This window comes from Osmerus eperlanus, chromosome 3 (genome assembly GCF_963692335.1).
Source record: "Osmerus eperlanus chromosome 3, fOsmEpe2.1, whole genome shotgun sequence".
NCBI lineage: Eukaryota > Metazoa > Chordata > Actinopteri > Osmeriformes > Osmeridae > Osmerus > Osmerus eperlanus.
In genome coordinates, this window is record NC_085020.1 from 15,816,048 (window position 1) to 15,835,006 (window position 18,959).

The window sequence follows — 18,959 nt, forward strand, 5'->3', positions numbered from 1 at the left end:
TGTTGCTTGCCTGTCCTCTGTTGTACTGAAATTCACAAGTATGTAATAAAATATGTAAACAACAAAAGCCACAATAAATATAAAATCGTCCATCATGGTTAAAATAGGAGTTAAGTTAAGAAAAATGCTAAATCATATACACTCTTTTAGACACAAAATTATGAATTGGACCATCTTAAAGTGGTTAAATAATTAACATACCTTTCTTTTATGGCCAAATTTGTCAGAACAATTTCTCTTCTTTTCCAACAGTCTGCTTGCCTCTTCTTCTCATTCTTTTCATTGCACATTTGCAAATTCTTCGCAGCTTGTCTGCAAGATTACTCAGAGTTGCAGAGCTTCGAGTAATCCCTTCTTGCAGCATGTCCACTTGTCGCAATCGAAGGCCTTGGGCAAATCTGTAATAGATCAACCAAATACAATTTTAAAATATAGCTGCAAGCAGCGATGCGGGTTCCTCCGCAAAATGGCAAAATATTATAAACATGTACACTGTTGAAGATGGAGAGTTGGACAACAAGAGAGCAAAACTACTTCATGTTTGGCCAACAACAATAGGCTGAATGGGGATTTGAACTCATGAGCATAAGGTCACAAGTCAGTCTCTCTATCCTCTCTGCTACACACCAACTGTTGAGATTGTATGAGTAGAAAGGGTACAGTATGAGCTTTGGTAAGCTTTGGGACAAAGGTTAAGAAACGGTTGACATTAAGGTAAAATTGCATAAAATTGCGCATGGTACATCAGAATGATGTCACCTTGAAGCCAATAAGGTTTGAAAAACCATCAGTCAAAATTATATTTGATTTATTGACACAAAGATATTGAGGCAATGTGGACACTTACATAAATACACCCCTTTCAGACATTTTGTATTGCATTTCTCATTCCATTTCACCCTATATAAAGACACATCTGCCCGCACACTATCCCCATCCATGCTGTTTCTCTCTCTCCCAGCGCAGGTCATGCCAAAGCAGAAATGCTGCAGCAGCCGCATGAGGTTTAGATATAGTCCAAAAATTACCTCCCACAATCAATATATATCAACCGCAACAGTGTTTTCAAACTTTCTCAAAGATGGCTTGAAAACCACAGATATTCACTTTCTTCTTGAGTAGATCATAGGCAACTGGCTAGGGTACAGCCCATGTCCAGCTCCTTGCGAGTGTAGCCTCTGATAGTATAACGGTCGACTCTCTGTTCCCATTAAACTACACGACATGCACACACTCAGGGTGACCAACAAGATTATATTAACTAACAAACAATAACATTACAAACATCTAACTGAACGAAGACAACAACTGAAATCCCTCGCATGGCCGTTGTAACCGAACTATTTTCCACAAGTCTTTGCGTTTTTTGACATGCCGCACTGCATGCTGGGTACTCAAGAGCGCTGACAGCTGAGCTGTGCTCCGACTGCGTGATATGACGAGATGCTAGTGACGCTCTAAGGTCTCTGAGTCTCCTGCATTAACAAGTTCTGCTCGATTAGCAAGCTATTTTTACTAATGTTTTGTTAGCTATTGAATGGTAATGCAAGCTAGCTAAAAACAATGTTAGTTAGCTTGGCTAAACTGGTTTTCATAGCAACAGAAATCAACAAATCAGATCAGTCGAACTTTATTCAGAAAGGGGGGATCTGTATTTTTTACTCTAATCTTAACGCATGACTGTTTAACTTAATGTCTGCACCTCTCTGTCACCAACTGTCTCTGGAGTGGAGGGTGGGGGCTTCATATCCAACAAATTACACCCCTGAACTTTTAAAACAGATCTAATGGCCTACTACAATTGTAAATATCCTATGGCTTCTTCTCCAATTGGGCCTCAATACAATGTCATCTAATATTTTGTGCCCATTCTGCACAGTTTTTGGGGACTTTCCACACCAGCACCCTTTGCCCAGTCCCTCTATTCTGCCCTACTACATGTGTTGGTAACTGGTGTTTCCAACACCAGTTACAATCAACCCTGGGCAGGGACAGCGCCAGATAGTTTACAGGTGCTGAGGGGGTGCTAGATCATTGACAGGGGGAGCTGTGCAATTATATATACATAAATACCATTAATAAAGAAGCAGTACTTCTCTTGAGTGGTTTTTATTCATATGAATAATCATTGGATTCAGGTCAAAAGTCTATCACTTGAACTAGTTTCATCACTTAAGACACTCAAAGTCAGCAGCTTGGCATACTGGGACATGGAAAGGATTAAAAATTTAGACTTTCATCAAAGTAAAAAATGCTGGTTTGTCCCTTTTCATCAATGTCCTCAAAAAAGCAGTCTGCAGAGCTACTGTGTCTGTGGGGTGACTGTCTCTGGAGGGCTGGCAGGCAGGGGCAAGCAGGCAGGCAGGCAAGGCCAGCTGAATGAAGCTGTCCAGCTAGAGAAGGATAGTCCAGCAAGGGGTCTGTGATGCTCTCAGCATTCTCTGTTGTTGCTTTCAGCATCCTCTATTGAACTCTTAAGCAGGCCTCTGCATGACCCTCCAGACCTGTAAAAGTGAAGAAATGATCCATGTCAGTTCAGTTGTGAAAAACGCAGCTTTTTCCATCTACACTTGACATAAACTACAGTTTTGACTGTGAAATGCAGTGGCATTACTTGAACTTGAATCCAAATGTGTTGACCTGATGGAGACCCATGCAAAGTCACTCAAAACACGGGTTCGATTCCAGGCTCTGGCAAGAGTATTTAGCTCTAAACTGGTCAATATATACACATCTGACAAAAGACCAGCTCGACCTTTGCCTGTAAACAGTGATTCTGACTGTCAGAGACCTTTAAATAGCCTGACGTACTGAAATTGGCAAAACTAGCCTGGCTAACGTAGGTCGCTTTCTCAGGGCATATGACGAATGAAACAGGCTCGCCTTGACAAATAAGATATACTGGCTATCTTTAGCAGGCCCCTGTCTACAATAAGCAGTCCTCCCTGACGTTTTTGGAGTAGAATTGAGTGAAATACAAAATTGTTTACACACTGCCAGTGGGTGAGCCGAGTCTGACTCTGAGGCTAACGTCAAAACAATGTACCCCCGGGACGCAGTATCACTCCAATTGCAAGTCCACAAATCACAAAAATAATCGGAGCATCTGTCTAAAAGCACAATTCCCACATCTCCTAAAGGCTGCCCTCCTCGACCTTTTTCGTGTAGACCTAACTGTAAAATGGTGAACTTATGAACATGACGCGACCAAAACATGGCTGCCGCCTAAGCCTATGCGGTCTCCCTGGCGCATAGGCTTGTTACAAAGACTTTCACGCCCCAAATCAAAATTCTGAGCCGACAGGTCTGTGGGGAATTACTTTTTCTCCTAAAGGCTGCCCTCCTCGACCTTTTTGATGAACAATTCGCCAAGATGCAAAATGACTCACTAATTAAAAACACAGAGGAAAAAAGCTAGAGCTACAGTAGCTACTTTTCGAGTTTGGTTTTCCGTCACTTCAGACTCACGATCTAAAGGTCTAAAAGTGCTAAAACCTTCACCATAATTCAAGAGTAGTGTACTTTCACAAATCCAATCATTGATTCTAGCTTAAAATGTGTAAAAATAGGACTTACCGAACGTGGCTGCCTCCAAAACTATCAGGCGATTCCAGTTGAAAACAACAATGGCCGCCGAAAAATAATTTATATTCATAACGGCGAGCTGCGATTGGAAGCGAAATGAAACAGGAGCTAAAAACAGAGGGTGGGGGCTTGGTCAGCACACAATTTCCAGAAAGGATGTGTGTGCGTCTCGCCAAGCTCGCGCGTGTGTCAAGTAGGGTGACCACCTGTCCCGCTTTGCGCTGTATCGCACAGCATTTTCAATATGGGACGTGCAGGACAAGGGGTGAAAATGCTGTGCGACACAACGCAAAGCGCGACAGGTGGTCACCCTAGTGTCAAGGGGCAGGATGAGTCTGAGAATTTGGAGCAGGCGCGCTGTGGAGCAATTCAATTGAATTCAATCATATATTGACATATCAAGGTGAAATTGCGTATGGTACTTCAGAATGATGTCATCTTGAAGGCACAAAGGTTTGAAAAACCATCAGTCAAAATAATATTTGATTTATTAACACAAAGATATTGTGGCAATGTGGACATTTACATAAATACACTTCTTTCAGCCATTTTGTATTGCATTCCTTATTCAATTTCATCCTATAGAAAGACATGTGTTCCACAAATCTGTAACAATTTTCAAGTCAATTGGATCTATGCTTCATGAGGAGAAGGGTTTTGAAGGTTGTACCAAATTTGGACAGTACAGCAAAATCTATCATGGCGGACCTTATGGGTTCTTGAGGCTTTTTTGTTCCCCATGAGAAATAAGGCATGTATACCAATTTTCAGGCATTTTGGAATAATGGGGCGCTGGGGAAATCACGTAGACGTTGGGCGCGGCTTATAGCGCCACCTATGGGTGTACATGGGCCATTAGCGGTCTGGGAGAAGTGAGTGACTTGGTGTATCATTGGGCCAAATTTGAAAAAATCGGGTCAAGGACTTTTTGAGCTATTGAGCCATTTAGCGGAGAAGAGGAAAAAAAATAATAATAGGAATACTAACAAAAACAATAGGTTCCCTCCTACCGGAGGAACCCTAATTACACTGTGTAGGAGTGGGGGTTTAAGTAAATATCTTTCTAGTTGTCATTGGTCTCCCACAGTAGCCTATTGTCTGTGTTTTGCTGTTTGGCTGGAATATAGCCAACCATTTAAAACCACGTACCTGTAGATGAAATGCATCCACGTTTGTAGTTGAACATGAGAATTCTCAAACATGGAGCCAGTTCGGATGGACCTAGAGACTGATTTTCCTTTATGACATGAATCTCGGCATATCCTCAGGATATGCCGAGATTCATGTCATACAGAGGTAATGTAATTAAATACAAAGCTATGATCCTGTGGCCTACTGGTTTCACTTGTTTGACCAAAAAGTGACATCAAATGTCAGCGTCAGCTTGTCAGAGTGCAGTGTTTAAACAATGCAAGTTTATTTCAAAGCGCTGATATGTAGGGCGTACAAAATGTATGTGACGCCTACTATCGACTCACCATGCTGCCTGCCTTTTTCCGTAGGGAAACTTCAACTTCATCGCATTACGACGAGGGGCATTTCATTGATTGTGAAAGTAGGCCTTCTTTCATCAACCACCTGTTGATCTTTTCTTGGGAGCACTGTCTAAAATGTATTCGGCTCAAAAACTCGTAATGTGACACCATAATTTTTAGATTCAAAGCTACCTTGCCTGAGCGTCAATGACAATATTTTTTTAAGGCGAAAGTGAATCAATGTACGGCCAATTATTAATTGTTTATTCATTTATTATTTATTCATTTATTAATTAATTATTTATTCATTTATTAATTATTTAGTCATCCAATCATAAACTGTTGCTATGCTATCATGTTACATTCCCATCCAATAATAAAAAAAGGAGTAATGTGCTCCTTCATAGTCTTCCGGCTTTGCTTTGGAAGTGAAGAAAAAACACTTTGGAAAGTTTGTGCATCAAAAATGGTGAGTTAAGTGCAAGCCATCGTTAACTAACTGATATTGTAGCCTAGGGGTGGGCGATATGGCCAAAATCTTCTATCACGGTATGAGTCATTTTATATCACGGTTACGGTATATATCACGGTATAGTAATTGTTCTGTAAATTCAATTAAGAAATGGTACAAAATAACCATACCATACTTCATCATCACCCTCAATTATTTATTACAAACAAAAACAACTGCCTCACGAGACAACACTTCAGTTAAAAACAAAAGACTCCAAAAAGTTACGAGTACAAGCGTTCCGATTGGCTGATGCGCAGTCATGCCATCCGCGTGGTGGCCTACTCACAGCTCAATATGGATCGGTAATGCCCTCCGACGAAAATTTCAAAATGAGCGAAAGTATCAGTCTGAGTTTTACTATCCATATCTAACTTCGGTTTCGGCGTATCAACCTCGTTAAAACTCGGTCGATATGTTAACGCCTCAGTTTGATATTTCCCGGCATGACCTCACTCTCAGTAAGTAGTTAGCCTTCACTTGTCATACTAGATCAAGAATGCTAGCAACACCATCAGTGTAATTTTACAACTATTTTACAGCACGAGACATAAAACTTGAACAACAAATCAAATTGGTTACCTGCAGAATGGGTCATCAAATATGTAATTAATTAGCATCGGCATAATGTGGTCTGCTTAGACAAAATACACTCCGTTCTGTCAGACCAACGCAAATGTGCTTCAAGGTCAAACGAAAATAGCAAATCAAATAAAAGTTAAACTACAATTCTAAATATCGCAAGAATGCGATTTATATGATGGCTTATATACAATACAACAACCAGACATTTAATTGACACGTGTAATACAAAAATATAGTATAAAAGTATACCGCGGTTGAAACGGTATAGCCAAATCTCTCCCGGTAGACACATTTCTACCATCGCACGGTATATACCGTCATACCGCCCAGCCCTATTGTAGCCTAAAGTTAACACTGTCAATTTATAACTGACTACCGTAATTTTCGGACTATAAGGCGCACCGTTATATAAGCCGCAGCAGCTAAATGTCTGTTGTTAGCTTAGCTGCTATCACAAAGAGATCAGCATAGAGATGTGGCAACGCGTGGCAATCATTTAACCACTTAACTTTGGCTATTTTTGAAAAACCTTGAAAAAGTGTGCACCGCTAGTGGCCGTTAGCTGTAAAAATCCATAGATTTTTCCATAGAATCCATAGATTAGCCGCACCGTTATATAAGCCGCAGGGTCGAAAAATGGGAACAAAGGCGCGGCTTATAGTCCGAAAATTACGGTACTTGGCGAAAGCTACTTAGTCAGTAGCACATAATTATCATTAGTCCATATGTTACTCACTCAGTAGACTAGCCTGCCGTACTTCAATCAAAATGTTCTTGCTAGCTAGCTACCATTGGCTATCATTGCTGCATTTAGACACTCGCTGCTGCATGTTTGTTCACATTTTACTACACTTTACAGCCTAAAGCTAAGAAGAAGACGCAGGTTACTAAAGATGAGACAATTGAGTTGACCAAAAATAATCAAGATGGTAAATTTTAGTTTCTGTCCATTTTTTATTATAACCTAAATAATTAATTCGATTATCCTACTTGATTTAAACATATCCTCTGTTCATGTGTGGTGAGTTTGCTGTGATTATGCTATTAGGTCAAGAAGATACAGGAAGCTTGACCCCAAGTTGCAGCGGTGGCAGCAGCAGCCTAGGATCAGGTAATACTTTAAAATGTTCTTGATGTGTTGCTTTGTGTTGGTAGTTTTAAAATCTGAAATTGTACTGTATTTTAATTTCCAGCCAGTGATCTTTCAGAGATTAAAGTTGTTGGCATATTTTGTCAGTAGCAAAACTGAAACAATTTGTCAGTTAATCTGCTCTCTAACTACATTTACATTTAGTCATTTAGCAGACGCTCTTATCCAGAGCGACTTACAGTAAGTACAGGGACATCTCCCCGAAGCAAGTAGGGTGAAGTGCCTTGCTCAAGGACACAACTTCATTTTGCACGGCTGGGAATCGAACTGGCAACCTTCAGATTACTAGCCCGACTCCCTCACCGCTCAGCCATCTGACTCCTAACTGTATTTTTTTTTTTTTTTTTTTTTAAGGATCAATATCCAAAGTGGAGTTTCTAGAAGCCAAAATCCAATGACAAGATAAAATAATCAAGGATCTTGAGCAAGAACGGGCTTTCTTACGCAAGAAAATCATGGGGGGAAAGAAGAAATCAAGTGAGTAATTTGCATTTGCAAAATGTAACCTCATTTATTTGTAAGGATGTGTCTCTTCATAACTTCTTAAATGTATAATCTGTCCTCTATTTAATTAAAGCTCGGCCAAAAATATTTACTGTGGAAAAGGACAGTGAGGAAGATGGCGACATGGATATAAGTGACATTTCCCCATCTTCTCCAAACATCAGTGAGTCCTCAGACAGTGATGTTTCCATCCGAAGACGGAAGAAGCCACATCACACACGGTCACTTGCAACTGTGGCTGTGCCTGTGCAAGCTCATAAGAGAGGTAGGTAAAAGCATTGGCACAGTTGCTCCATTTGATCCTGATGTAGTAATCACAAGCTCCATCCAAATATTATATTATATTATTTGCACTTTGTGATTACATTTTTAACTGTTTTTAAGTCAGTGGTATTGCGAGAAAGAATGAGAATGTAGGTACTAAAGCCACTGTGAAGAACTGGCATCATCAGCTGCATCACAGGCACTTCACTATCTATCTATCTATCTATCTATAGTTCCAGAAATATGTGTGCGTCACCTGCATCATGGGCACTGTGCACTAGTAAAAGAAATAGGCTGTGTTGAGGCCAGTCTGGACATTTTCAGCTAAGCATAATCCTTGTTTGTACAAATCCCTCATGTGTTTTCTACTTCATTTTATATTTACAGTCAAAGGGCCAGCTGAGGTTATTCACAGATATCAAAAAGTCCTCAAAAGCTTCAGCCATGTTCGCACGATGACTCAAGCCTTCAGGATCAATGGTGTGGATCGGGGAACCATCAAGATGACTGCTCCAATTGCTGAGCTCAAGATTGTGGACCCTGAAATATTCGCCAGTCTAAAGTTTGATCCTGCAAGTTAGACACTGCTGTCCTTTCCTAAGAGGTGTGCAACCCAAGTTACCCCTCCGAAAAAGTCTAAGATAGAGGACATGAAATCTAAAGGCCAATTCCTTCCCTTGTTAATTAAGTATTAAAATTCTGGCTAGCTACTTTGTTAAGTTAAAAAGTTTGGAATGTTGTCCAAGAAGTGTGAAATAAAAAAAAGTGTTGTTTAGCTACAAAAAAAGTTTATATTGGCCTTATATTGGCACACAGCATAAAGCTCCGTAAACTGACAATTATTTAGGTGTACATTTATTTTCAAAGCCTTCAACTAAATACTTTTTTTAGTAAACCTTTTTTTGTCACTGCATAATGCCATTTGTGTTATTTCACAGTTGTATTAACTGTCTGGGATATAGAGATTCTGAAGCGTTATACACCTTTATACTTTTAAGCTTTATACTCCTTTATACACCAAAAAGATGTTAGCTGAATGTGTTTTATTTTTATTAAAGAGATGTTTAAACAATCACTTAAGTAGTTGATTAATAAAGAAGATATTTCTACTTGGACTGACTGTTCTTCTATCACAGAATGGGATTATAACATATGCATCTCAATAGATCCATCTCATGGATGGATGGATGGATGGATGGCATCTCAATAGTCCTCAATATCTTAAAGGTGTAACCCATCACTTAGGGGCTTAGTTGTGTGCTATAATAGATGTAATAGGTGTGAAGAGGAGGTAACTTTAGAATAGGGAACCTACATGGGTTAATATGTTTCAAACTACTAGTTAAATATTAATGAGCAAGACCTCACTTTAGAATGGGGAACACATTCTTAGTTATAAATACTTAATTTAGAGCTATTAGGACACTATTAACACTTGTAGTTTTGTGTTTATTATATTTGAATATACAATTCACAATTAGGCCTTATTAAGGTATAATTACTATTCTTGTGGTACTATTGCCTTATAAAGCCCATACTGAGCAAAGCATATTAAGATCTTAATTCATGTATAACAATGTCCTTACTTACTATTAATAACCAGCAATTATGAGGTTAGTGAGGAAAAACCTGTAGTTAATGGCCTAGTAGTTGTAGAATATGGTCATGCATAATATGTCATTAATAAGTGGTAACTAATGACTAATAAAGTGTCAAGTTGCTACTAATATGCATGCTAATAAGCAACTAGTAAAGGGTGAATATGTGTACCTTAATATAAAGTGTTACCCAAATCACTTCTCTTATCTCTCTAGAATCTCTCCAGGGAGGAGACCCTGCGCCGACTAGCTGTCGTAGCCGCTAGGCGTTGTTACTTCAAATAGGGAGGAAACAAAAGAAACAAACACAAACTAAATGTCCGATAGGCAAAGAACTTCCCAGCAGGTGAGGTCACGGCGTGAGAGCAAGGCTGTCTCTCTCTGCACCTCGACGTGATTCCACTCCGCCCTCCCGAGTGCTCCCAGGTGAGCCATTATCACATCTTGCTCATCTCACTCAGCCAATGAGCAGCATCAAAGATTTGCTGAGATACGACCCAACTTCCTGTTTGATGGCTTAACTTCACATTTTGATTGGCTGTAACGGGCAAACGGTTTCGAAAATCAAAAAACCAAGTGATGGACGTTGTGAAGCTTGGTCTGAAGATAATCTCTGCCACATTTGGTGAAGATTGGACAATATTTGTAGGAGGAGTAGAGAAAAAAGTTTTTTCAGAAATTCAAAATGGCGGCCGCATCAATTCGGCTGTTATCACAAATGATGATGGGTCACACACGGGATGTCCCAAGATATCATGAGACAAAGGAATCACTTAATAAAGGCAAACAAATCAATAGTTATTGGCCAAAACACATTTTTGCTTCCTGCGGCCACGCCCAGTGATCACGACACCAAATTGTTTGGACATCCTCATAAAAAGGTTCAGAGTCAACATACCAAGTTTGGTGTTGATTTCTCAAAGATTTTCTGAGATATGACCCAACTTCCTGTTTGGTTGCTTTGTTGCCGATTTTGATTGGCTGTACCGGACAAACGGTTTTGAAAATCAAAGATATTTTGATAACTTCAGTGAGGGTTGCTCTGACGATGATGTGTGCCAATTCTGGGGAAGATTTGAAGGAGGAGAAGCAAAAAAACAAGTTTTCTTAAAATTCTAAATGGCGGAAAATCTATATAACCGGAAATTGACGTCATAGGGTGCCTCGCAGTATAATAATAATAAAACTAACAATAACAATAGGTTTCCTCCTTACGGAGGAATCCTAATAATAACTAGAGAGGGTACAATTTCTGGGGAAATTGTAGGGTGTGCTTGCTTGCATCGGTTGCAGATGGGTCCGTTTATTAACTGTAATTTTTACAACTGATATTTCTGTATATTTTATATAAAAATTCCTACTTATTATTTATGAAGATTTCATAGATTTAAAAGCATAGCCTACATTTGTTGCTGCTCATGTACAATTCAAAATACAAAAAGTGAAGTGTAGCATGTCCCTGTACTTACTGTAAGTCGCTCTGGATACGGGCGTCTGCTAAATGACTAAATGTTATGTAGAATGAACCTAACCTATATGACTTAAACGTCACCTTAAGTTTTTCCCTTCTACAGTAGTGATATTTTCAAGCATTTAGCCCACTCATATTGCATTCATTCATTAAGAACCACATTTGAAACAAGCTGAACCCCCTTGAAACAAGCTATTCTAACCCTTGTGTTATCTTCGGGTCATTCTGACCCATCAGTCATTGTGACCCACCGTCATATTGCGACAACTTTACCATATACAAAAACAAAGTGAGGCATTTTCTTTTAACCGTCGGGCTGTCTCAGACCCCCCACATTGCGAAGGTTAAAAGAAAATGCTATTTATTTGTTTTTGTATTGGGTAAACACAACAATGGTTCGTTGTGAACCTTTGGGTCATGTGACCCGAAGGCAGCACAAGGGCTAGGTAACAACGTTGTCACCGGCAGTATTAGATAGAATAGCGATTGAAACAGTACAGTACCATATGCTAACTTAAAATATGCCCCCAAAAACGTAAATAAGCTTGACATTTATTTAGGGGGAAATGGCTAATTCAAAAGAAGTTTGCTGGAAGCGATCTTTGTCAGTAACAATGCCAAATACGACCATTTTATCTTAGACTAGAGCCCTGCACGGTGGAGAAGCTGACCTCGGTAAATTGTGCTAAGCTAGCCTAGCTGCTGTTGCTAGCCAAACTTAAGGGGATTGTTTGAATGCGCCGGAAATGAAAAACGTTTCTTTTGACATCAAGTTTAGGCTGTGGCATTGAAGACAGCGACACACCACACAAGCTTGAGTTTAAATACATTATTTAATGTGAAATTACTTACTGTACATGCAAGTCTTGAATTACTTAAATGTATGATGCTGCCAGTAGCCTACTGTGCGCAACAGTCTTACTACATATATGCACGTCGTAGTTATGCGTCGTTGCCAACGTGTGTTGACGTTGTGATGTTGGGCTTGCACTGATTCCCTTTGGCGACAAAAGGCACTTTTTGCCACAAAAACGTAATTTCAACTTAAACCGTGCAACGGAACTTGAATACAAATACAAGCAACGCAATCGCAAACAACACGTACCTTTTGACACTGCCGTTGTCTATGTAGTGCAAATATTGATTGATCCTTAGGGGTGGGAAAATAATTTAAAAAAATAAAACTAGAGAGGGTACAATTTCTGGGGAAATTTTAGGGTGTGCTTGCTTGCAAAGGGGTCCGTTTTTGAATGACATTTTTACAACTGATATTTCTGTATATGTTATATAAAAATGCATACTTATTATTTATAAAGATTACATAGATTTAAAAGCATATTTTTTTTGCTGCTCATTTACAACTGAAAATACGAGTGAAGTGTAGAATGAAATAGATGTCTTCTCATTTCCCCTGCAAGAGGCAGCCTCATCGTTGAATCAAAACTAATAAATTTGGCAGACCGGTGTAAAAATTGACCTAATCTCTATGATTTAAACGTCATTTTAAGTTTTTCCCTTCTCATGATATTTTCAGGCATTTAGCCTACTCATTGCATTCATTCATTAATAAAGAACCCCCTTTGAAGATTATTCTACGACGTTACCCGGCAGTAGAAGATGGAATCGCGATTCAAACAGTACCATCTGCTAACTGAAAATATCCCCCAAAACGTAAATAAGCTTGACATTTATTTAGTGGAAAATCGCTCATTTATAAAAAGCTCACTGGTAGCGATCATTGTCAGTAACAACGCAAAATGCGATATAGCCCTGTGTGGAGAAGCTGCCCCGGTAAATTGTACTACTACGGTACAGTACTAGACTACTGCTGTGTTCGTCTTGGTACTGTAGCGATTGCGTTGGTTGAATTGGATTTAACGTTCCGTTGTACGGTTTAAACTGAAATTAATTATTTTCATGAACAGATTGACAACGTTTAGGCTGTGGCAATGAAGTTCAGGTTAGTAGTTAGATAGACTTTTGATTTAAGTAAGGGGAGTTCCGAACATGTTCTGTCGCCGTTTGACTTCCTAAACAGCTGTGTAAGTTAGATGTTTTTGTCGTGTGTCTCGCGTAAGCTACAGCGTTGCAGTGAGCTACACTGGTTTGAAACCACAGGTAATGGTAATTTCACCAACAAATCGTTTACTAATGTCAGAATAAATCCTACAACGAAAATGTATATGTGAGGAATGTTTATTTTTACGATTGAAAACAGATAACGCTACATCATAGACCACTGTAGTATGTGTTGCCCGGGCAACACAGGCTAATGTCATGATGCTAATACTTCAGTGAAATAGTAGACTACTGTTTCCGAAAGTAGATGTACTTCCTTAATAATATCAGCTTATACTGTACATTACACATCACAATTGTGTGTCATATCACAAAGTAAAATGAGTAAATAGTTATCACCCTGGCCTCTTTGCTTGTGGCGTTTCTGCAGCTGCCTTGCAGTAAAGCTATAGTTAGCCTAGCTATCCCCCAAGTTAACAGATGCGAAACGAATGTTCTGCCAAAGGTAGTCACGCGTGTTTTCGTGACGTTAGTGACGTAGTGACGTTAGTAACGTCAGTGACTGTGGCTAGCAAATTAGCCACCGTTAGCTTCACTTTTCGCCACAAAAACTTAACTTCAGCCTAAACCATGCAACGGAACGTAAATTCCAATAGAAGCAACTCAATCGCTACCAAGACGAAACTTTTGACACCTACGTTGTCTATGTAGGCCAAATATTGACTGAGTTTTAGGGGGGCAAAAAGAAATAAAAATAATAATAATAATAACTAGAAACGGCTGTTCCTGCGAAACAGCAGTGAGAATGCTGAAAACCTGAATGGGGATAGCTGACCATGCTAAAAAAGCTGAAAATAGTGAAAATTTAGTAGAAAGTTATAAGCTGAAGCTTCAAAGCAACCGAAAGGTATTTTTGAAAGGGACTGGAGCAGCATTCCAACAATGATTTGAAAGGATTTACCATTACTTTTAAAGGGAGAATAATTTGCACAAAAACCTTAATATTTTAAAAAGTATAAAAGTGATAAATGAGAAAATACCCGCAAGCTGAAATGAATTTCAAAAATGTGTGAGTCACACAAAAGAGGCAGTGTGGAAGCTGAAATGCATCATATTAACAAAGCTAAGAGCTAAAATAGCCTACAATGTGGGAGAAGCTGAAAGCTGAACTGTTAAACAGAAGAAGAAGTAGGCTAGCTAGTCGTAACAAGAATATTATCGTTTTAACAGCTGAAATTATAGTTGGGATAGTAGTAGATGTAGCCTACCATTGAGTGCGTTTACTCGGCTTTCTTAGTAGGATTCAATGTGTTGATGGAATGAAACATACAGCAGTAGAGCCGATACAGGAAGACACGGCGACACTTTGTTGCAGAAGGATGTTGGTGCAAGTTTTGTCCGTGGAGCATACAACGATTAATAAAAAAGAATCATGTAGACGTGTTTATTGAGTAATCGCATAACTAATTACACATGTAAACGGAGTAATCGTATTATTGGCATAAACCGACAATTGCTAGTAATCGTGTTTCTCATGGTCAAGTAAACGTACCAATCACCTGTGTGAGAGACTGAGTGGTGCGTGTCTGTCGATGCCACGGTGATGGTGTAGCTATGATTGCTAACGCGCTGAGGGCAGAGAATAACAGAAATGTAGCTACAATCCACACCTCAAACAAGTTAACCTAGACGCAAAACTGTACGTCCAATCCAAAATCTAAGGATATTTTCCGAGACCCAAGACTCTGCCGAAACCAGAGATATTCTTTACATGTCTGTGCAGTCAGAAATACGACTCTACCTGAAGTTTCAAAAACGTGTTCCTTTTGCTTTCCTGGTGCGTGTTTATTTGGTTGCCACGGTTATGGCGCAGCTGTGATAGCTAACGAGCTAGGCAGAGAGAAAAACGAACATTTACCTAGCATCCACACCTCAAACAAGTTGAGCTAGACACAAAACTATACGTCCAATCCAAAATATAAGGATATTTTCCGAGACCCAAGACTGCCGAAACCAGAGATGTCCTTTATATGTCTGTGCGGTCAGAAATACGACTCTATCGGCAGTTTCAAAATCTTGTTCCTTCTTGCTTTCTCTGACTGATTTTACTCACCTCTCCATTGAAGTTAGTGAGAGAATTTGAAAGGCTGCTCTCGCTTCAAGGCTCATAGCTGAAAATCTGTAAATGTGAGCTCTTTAGTAGTTACATTGGCTGAAAGAGGACAATTTTTCCTACATTTTAAGGTATAACCTGTTTCTGTAAGTTAAACTATATGAACGTTAGAGGAATTTGTTTGACAAATTAGTTGAATATCAGAAAAAGAGCAGCAAGCAGAGCATTCATAAAAATCAAGAAGGAGCAAACATTTTAATGTATTTCAAACTGTCATAATTCAAAATTGGCTGAACATTTGAAAAAGCTGAATCATTTGGGAATAGCTGAATGTCTTGTGAACATTTTAAAGGTTGAATGGTGTCTCTAGCTGAAAGTAAGCTGAAGTAGTTACGTTTGAAAGAGGAGGAAGCTTTTTAATGATTTGAAAGGATTTACCATTACTTTTAATGGGAGAATAATTTGCACAAAAACCTTAATGTCTTAAAAAGTATAAAAGTGAGAAATACCAAAAGTCATAGCCATCATCTCCTGAAGGAGCTGAACGTTTTGATACAAAAGTTGTAGGAATCGGTTAAAGTATGCAGAACGAGTTAAAGGCCAAAAAACGGCGGAAGAACTAAGAAGTTGATATAACTAGAAACGGCTGTTCCTGCGAAACAGCAGTGAGAATGCTGAAAACCTGAATGGGGATAGCTGACCATGCTAAAAAAGCTGAAAATAGTGAAAATTTAGTAGAAAGTTATAAGCTGAAGCTTCAAAGCAACCGAAAGGTATTTTTGAAAGGGGCTGGAGCAGCATTCCAACAATGATTTGAAAGGATTTACCATTACTTTTAAAGGAAGAATAATTTGCACAAAAACCTTTATATTTTAAAAAGTATAAAAGTGAGAAATGAGAAAATACCCGCAAGCTGAAATGAATTTCAAAAATGTGTGAGTGACACAAAAGAGGCAGTGTGGAAGCTGAACTGCATCATCTTAACAAAGCTAAGAGCTAAAATAGCCTACAATGTGGGAGAAGCTGAAAGCTGAACTGCTAAACAGAAGAAAAAGTAGGCTAGCTAGTCGTAACAAGAATATTATCGTTTCAACAGATTAAATTATAGTTGGGATAGTATTAGCAGTAGCAGATGTAGCCTATGCGTTTACTCGGCTTTCTTAGTTGGATTCAATGTGTTGATGGAATGAAACATACAGCAGTAGGGCCGATACAGGAAGACACGGCGACACTTTGTTGCAGAAGGATGATGGTGCAAGTTTTGTCCGTGGAGCATACAACGATTAATAAAAAAGAATCATGTAGACGCGTTTATTGAGTAATCGCATAACTAATTACACATGTAAACGGAGTAATCGTATTATTGGCATAAACCGACAATTGCTAGTAATCGTGTTTCTCATGGTCAAGTAAATGTACCAATCACCTGTGTGAGAGACTGAGTGGTGCGTGTCTGTTACAGTGATGGTGCAGCTATGATTGCTAACGCGCTGAGGGCAGAGAATAAGAGAAATTTAGCTAGAATCCACACCTCAAACAAGATAACCTAGACGCAAAACTGTACATCCAATCCAAAATATAAGGATATTTTCCGAGACCCAAGACTCTGCCGAAACCAGAGATATTCTTTATATGTCTGTGCAGTCAGAAATACGACTCTACCTGCAGTTTCAAAAACGTGTTCCTTTTGCTTTCCTGGTGCTTGTTTGTTTGGTTGCCACGGTGATGGCGCAGCTGTGATAGCTAACGAGCTAGGCAGAGAGAAAAACGAACATTTACCTAGCATCCACACCTCAAACAAGTTGACCTAGACGCAAAACTATACGTCCAATCCAAAATATAAGGATATTTTCCGAGACCCAAGACTCTGCCGAAACCAGTGATGTCCTTTATATGTCTGTGCGGTCAGAAATACGACGCTATCGGCAGTTTCAAAATCTTGTTCCTTCTTGCTTTCTCTGACTGATTTTACTCACCTCTCCATTGAAGTTAGTGAGAGAATTTGAAAGGCTGCTCTCGCTTCAAGGCTCATAGCTGAAAATCTGTAAATGTGAGCTCTTTAGTAGTTACATTGGCTGAAAGAGGACAATTTTTCCTACATTTTAAGGTATAACTTGTTTCTGTAAGTTAAACTATATGAACGTTAGAGGAATTTGTTTGACAAATTAGTTGAATATCAGAAAAAGAGCAGCAAGCAGAGCATTCATAAAAATCAAGAAGGAGCAAACATTTTAATGTATTTCAAACTGTCATAATTCAAAATTGGCTGAACATTTGAAAAAGCTGAATCATTTGGGAATAGCTGAATGTCTTGTGAACATTTTAAAGGTTGAATGGTGTCTCTAGCTGAAAGTAAGCTGAAGTAGTTACGTTTGAAAGAGGAGGAAGCTTTTTAATGATTTGAAAGGATTTACCATTACTTTTAATGGGAGAATAATTTGCACAAAAACCTTAATGTCTTAAAAAGTATAAAAGTGAGAAATACCAAAAGTCATAGCCATCATCAACTGAAGGAGCTGAACGTTTTGATACAAAAGTTGTAGGAATCGGTTAAAGTATGCAGAACGAGTTAAAGGCCAAAAAACGGCGGAAGAACTGAGAAGTTGAAAAACAATAGTGAGAATGCTGAACAGCATTCTCACAATAACTAGAAAAGGCTGTTCCTGCGAAACAGCAGTGAGAATGCTGAAAACCTGAATGGGGATAGCTGACCATGCTAAAAAAGCTGAAAATAGTGAACATTTAGTAGAAAGTTATAAGCTGAAGCTTCAAAGCAACCGAAAGGTATTTTTGAAAGGGGCTGGAGCAGCATTCCAACAATGATTCGAAAGGATTTACCATTACTTTTAAAGGGAGAATAATTTGCACAAAAACCTTAATATTTTAAAAAGTATAAAAGTGAGAAATGAGAAAATACCCGCAAGCTGAAATGAATTTCAAAAATGTGTGAGTCACACAAAAGAGGCAGTGTGGAAGCTGAACTGCATCATCTTAACAAAGCTAAGAGCTAAAATAACCTACAATGTGGGAGAAGCTGAAAGCTGAACTGTTAAACAGAAGAAGAAGTAGGCTAGCTAGTCGTAACAAGAATATTATCGTTTTAACAGATTAAATTATAGTTGGGATAGTATTAGCAGTAGCAGATGTAGCCTATGCGTTTACTCGGCTTTCTTAGTTGGATTCAATGTGTTGATGGAATGAAACATACAGCAGTAGGGCCGATACAGGAAGACACGGCGACACTTTGTTGCAGAAGGATGATGGTGCAAGTTTTGTCCGTGGAGCATACACCGATTAATAAAAAAGAATCATGTAGACGCGTTTATTGACTAATCGCATAACTAATTACACATGTAAACGGAGTAATCGTATTATTGGCATAAACCGACAATTGCTAGTAATCGTGTTTCTCATGGTCAAGTAAACGTACCAATCACCTGTGTGAGAGACTGAGTGGTGCGTGTCTGTCGTTACGGTGATGGTGCAGCTATGATTGCTAACGCGCTGAGGGCAGAGAATAAGAGAAATGTAGCTAGAATCCACACCTCAAACAAGATAACCTAGACGCAAAACTGTACGTCCAATCCAAAATATAAGGATATTTTCCTAGACCCAAGACTCTGCCGAAACCAGAGATATTCTTTATATGTCTGTGCAGTCAGAAATACGACTCTACCTGCAGTT

At 39.1% G+C, this 18,959-nt stretch overlaps 1 protein-coding gene and 1 long non-coding RNA gene across 4 annotated transcripts; one reads left to right on the plus strand and one right to left on the minus strand.

Annotated features, from left to right (window-relative positions):
* Nucleotides 1–249: 249 nt before the first annotated feature.
* LOC134017584 (uncharacterized) lies at nt 250–5,231 on the minus strand. Its single transcript, XR_009929769.1, has 3 exons — nt 5,064–5,231; nt 4,735–4,848; nt 250–398 (listed from the first exon to the last, which is right to left on the minus strand). It is a non-coding gene; the product is annotated as an uncharacterized LOC134017584 (long non-coding RNA).
* LOC134017583 (coiled-coil domain-containing protein 106-like) lies at nt 4,918–9,183 on the plus strand. Of its 3 annotated transcripts, none has more exons than XR_009929768.1 (6): nt 4,918–5,529; nt 7,016–7,085; nt 7,183–7,267; nt 7,661–7,783; nt 7,884–8,075; nt 8,462–9,183. XR_009929768.1 is itself a non-coding variant. In XM_062457365.1 (5 exons), exons 3-5 carry the CDS (start codon nt 7,762–7,764, stop codon nt 8,653–8,655), a joined length of 408 nt encoding a protein of 135 aa, XP_062313349.1. In that variant the 5' UTR covers nt 5,466–5,529; nt 7,205–7,267; nt 7,661–7,761; the 3' UTR covers nt 8,656–9,183. The 3 variants fall into 3 exon arrangements, 1 of the variants encoding a protein (XP_062313349.1); XR_009929767.1 differs by having other exon boundaries at nt 5,431–5,529; nt 7,205–7,267; XM_062457365.1 differs by lacking the exon at nt 7,016–7,085 and having other exon boundaries at nt 5,466–5,529; nt 7,205–7,267.
* The last annotated feature ends 9,776 nt before the right edge of the window (nt 9,184–18,959 follow it).

Bases quoted from the DNA above. Each gene is read 5' to 3' on its own strand.
- LOC134017583 (XM_062457365.1), top strand. From the start codon at position 7,762: ATGGGGGGAAAGAAGAAATCAA. The intron at 7,784-7,883 runs GTGAGTAATTTG...ATTTAATTAAAG, and splicing joins GGGGGGAAAGAAGAAATCAA to CTCGGCCAAAAATATTTACT. The intron at 8,076-8,461 runs GTAGGTAAAAGC...TTATATTTACAG, and splicing joins TGTGCAAGCTCATAAGAGAG to TCAAAGGGCCAGCTGAGGTT.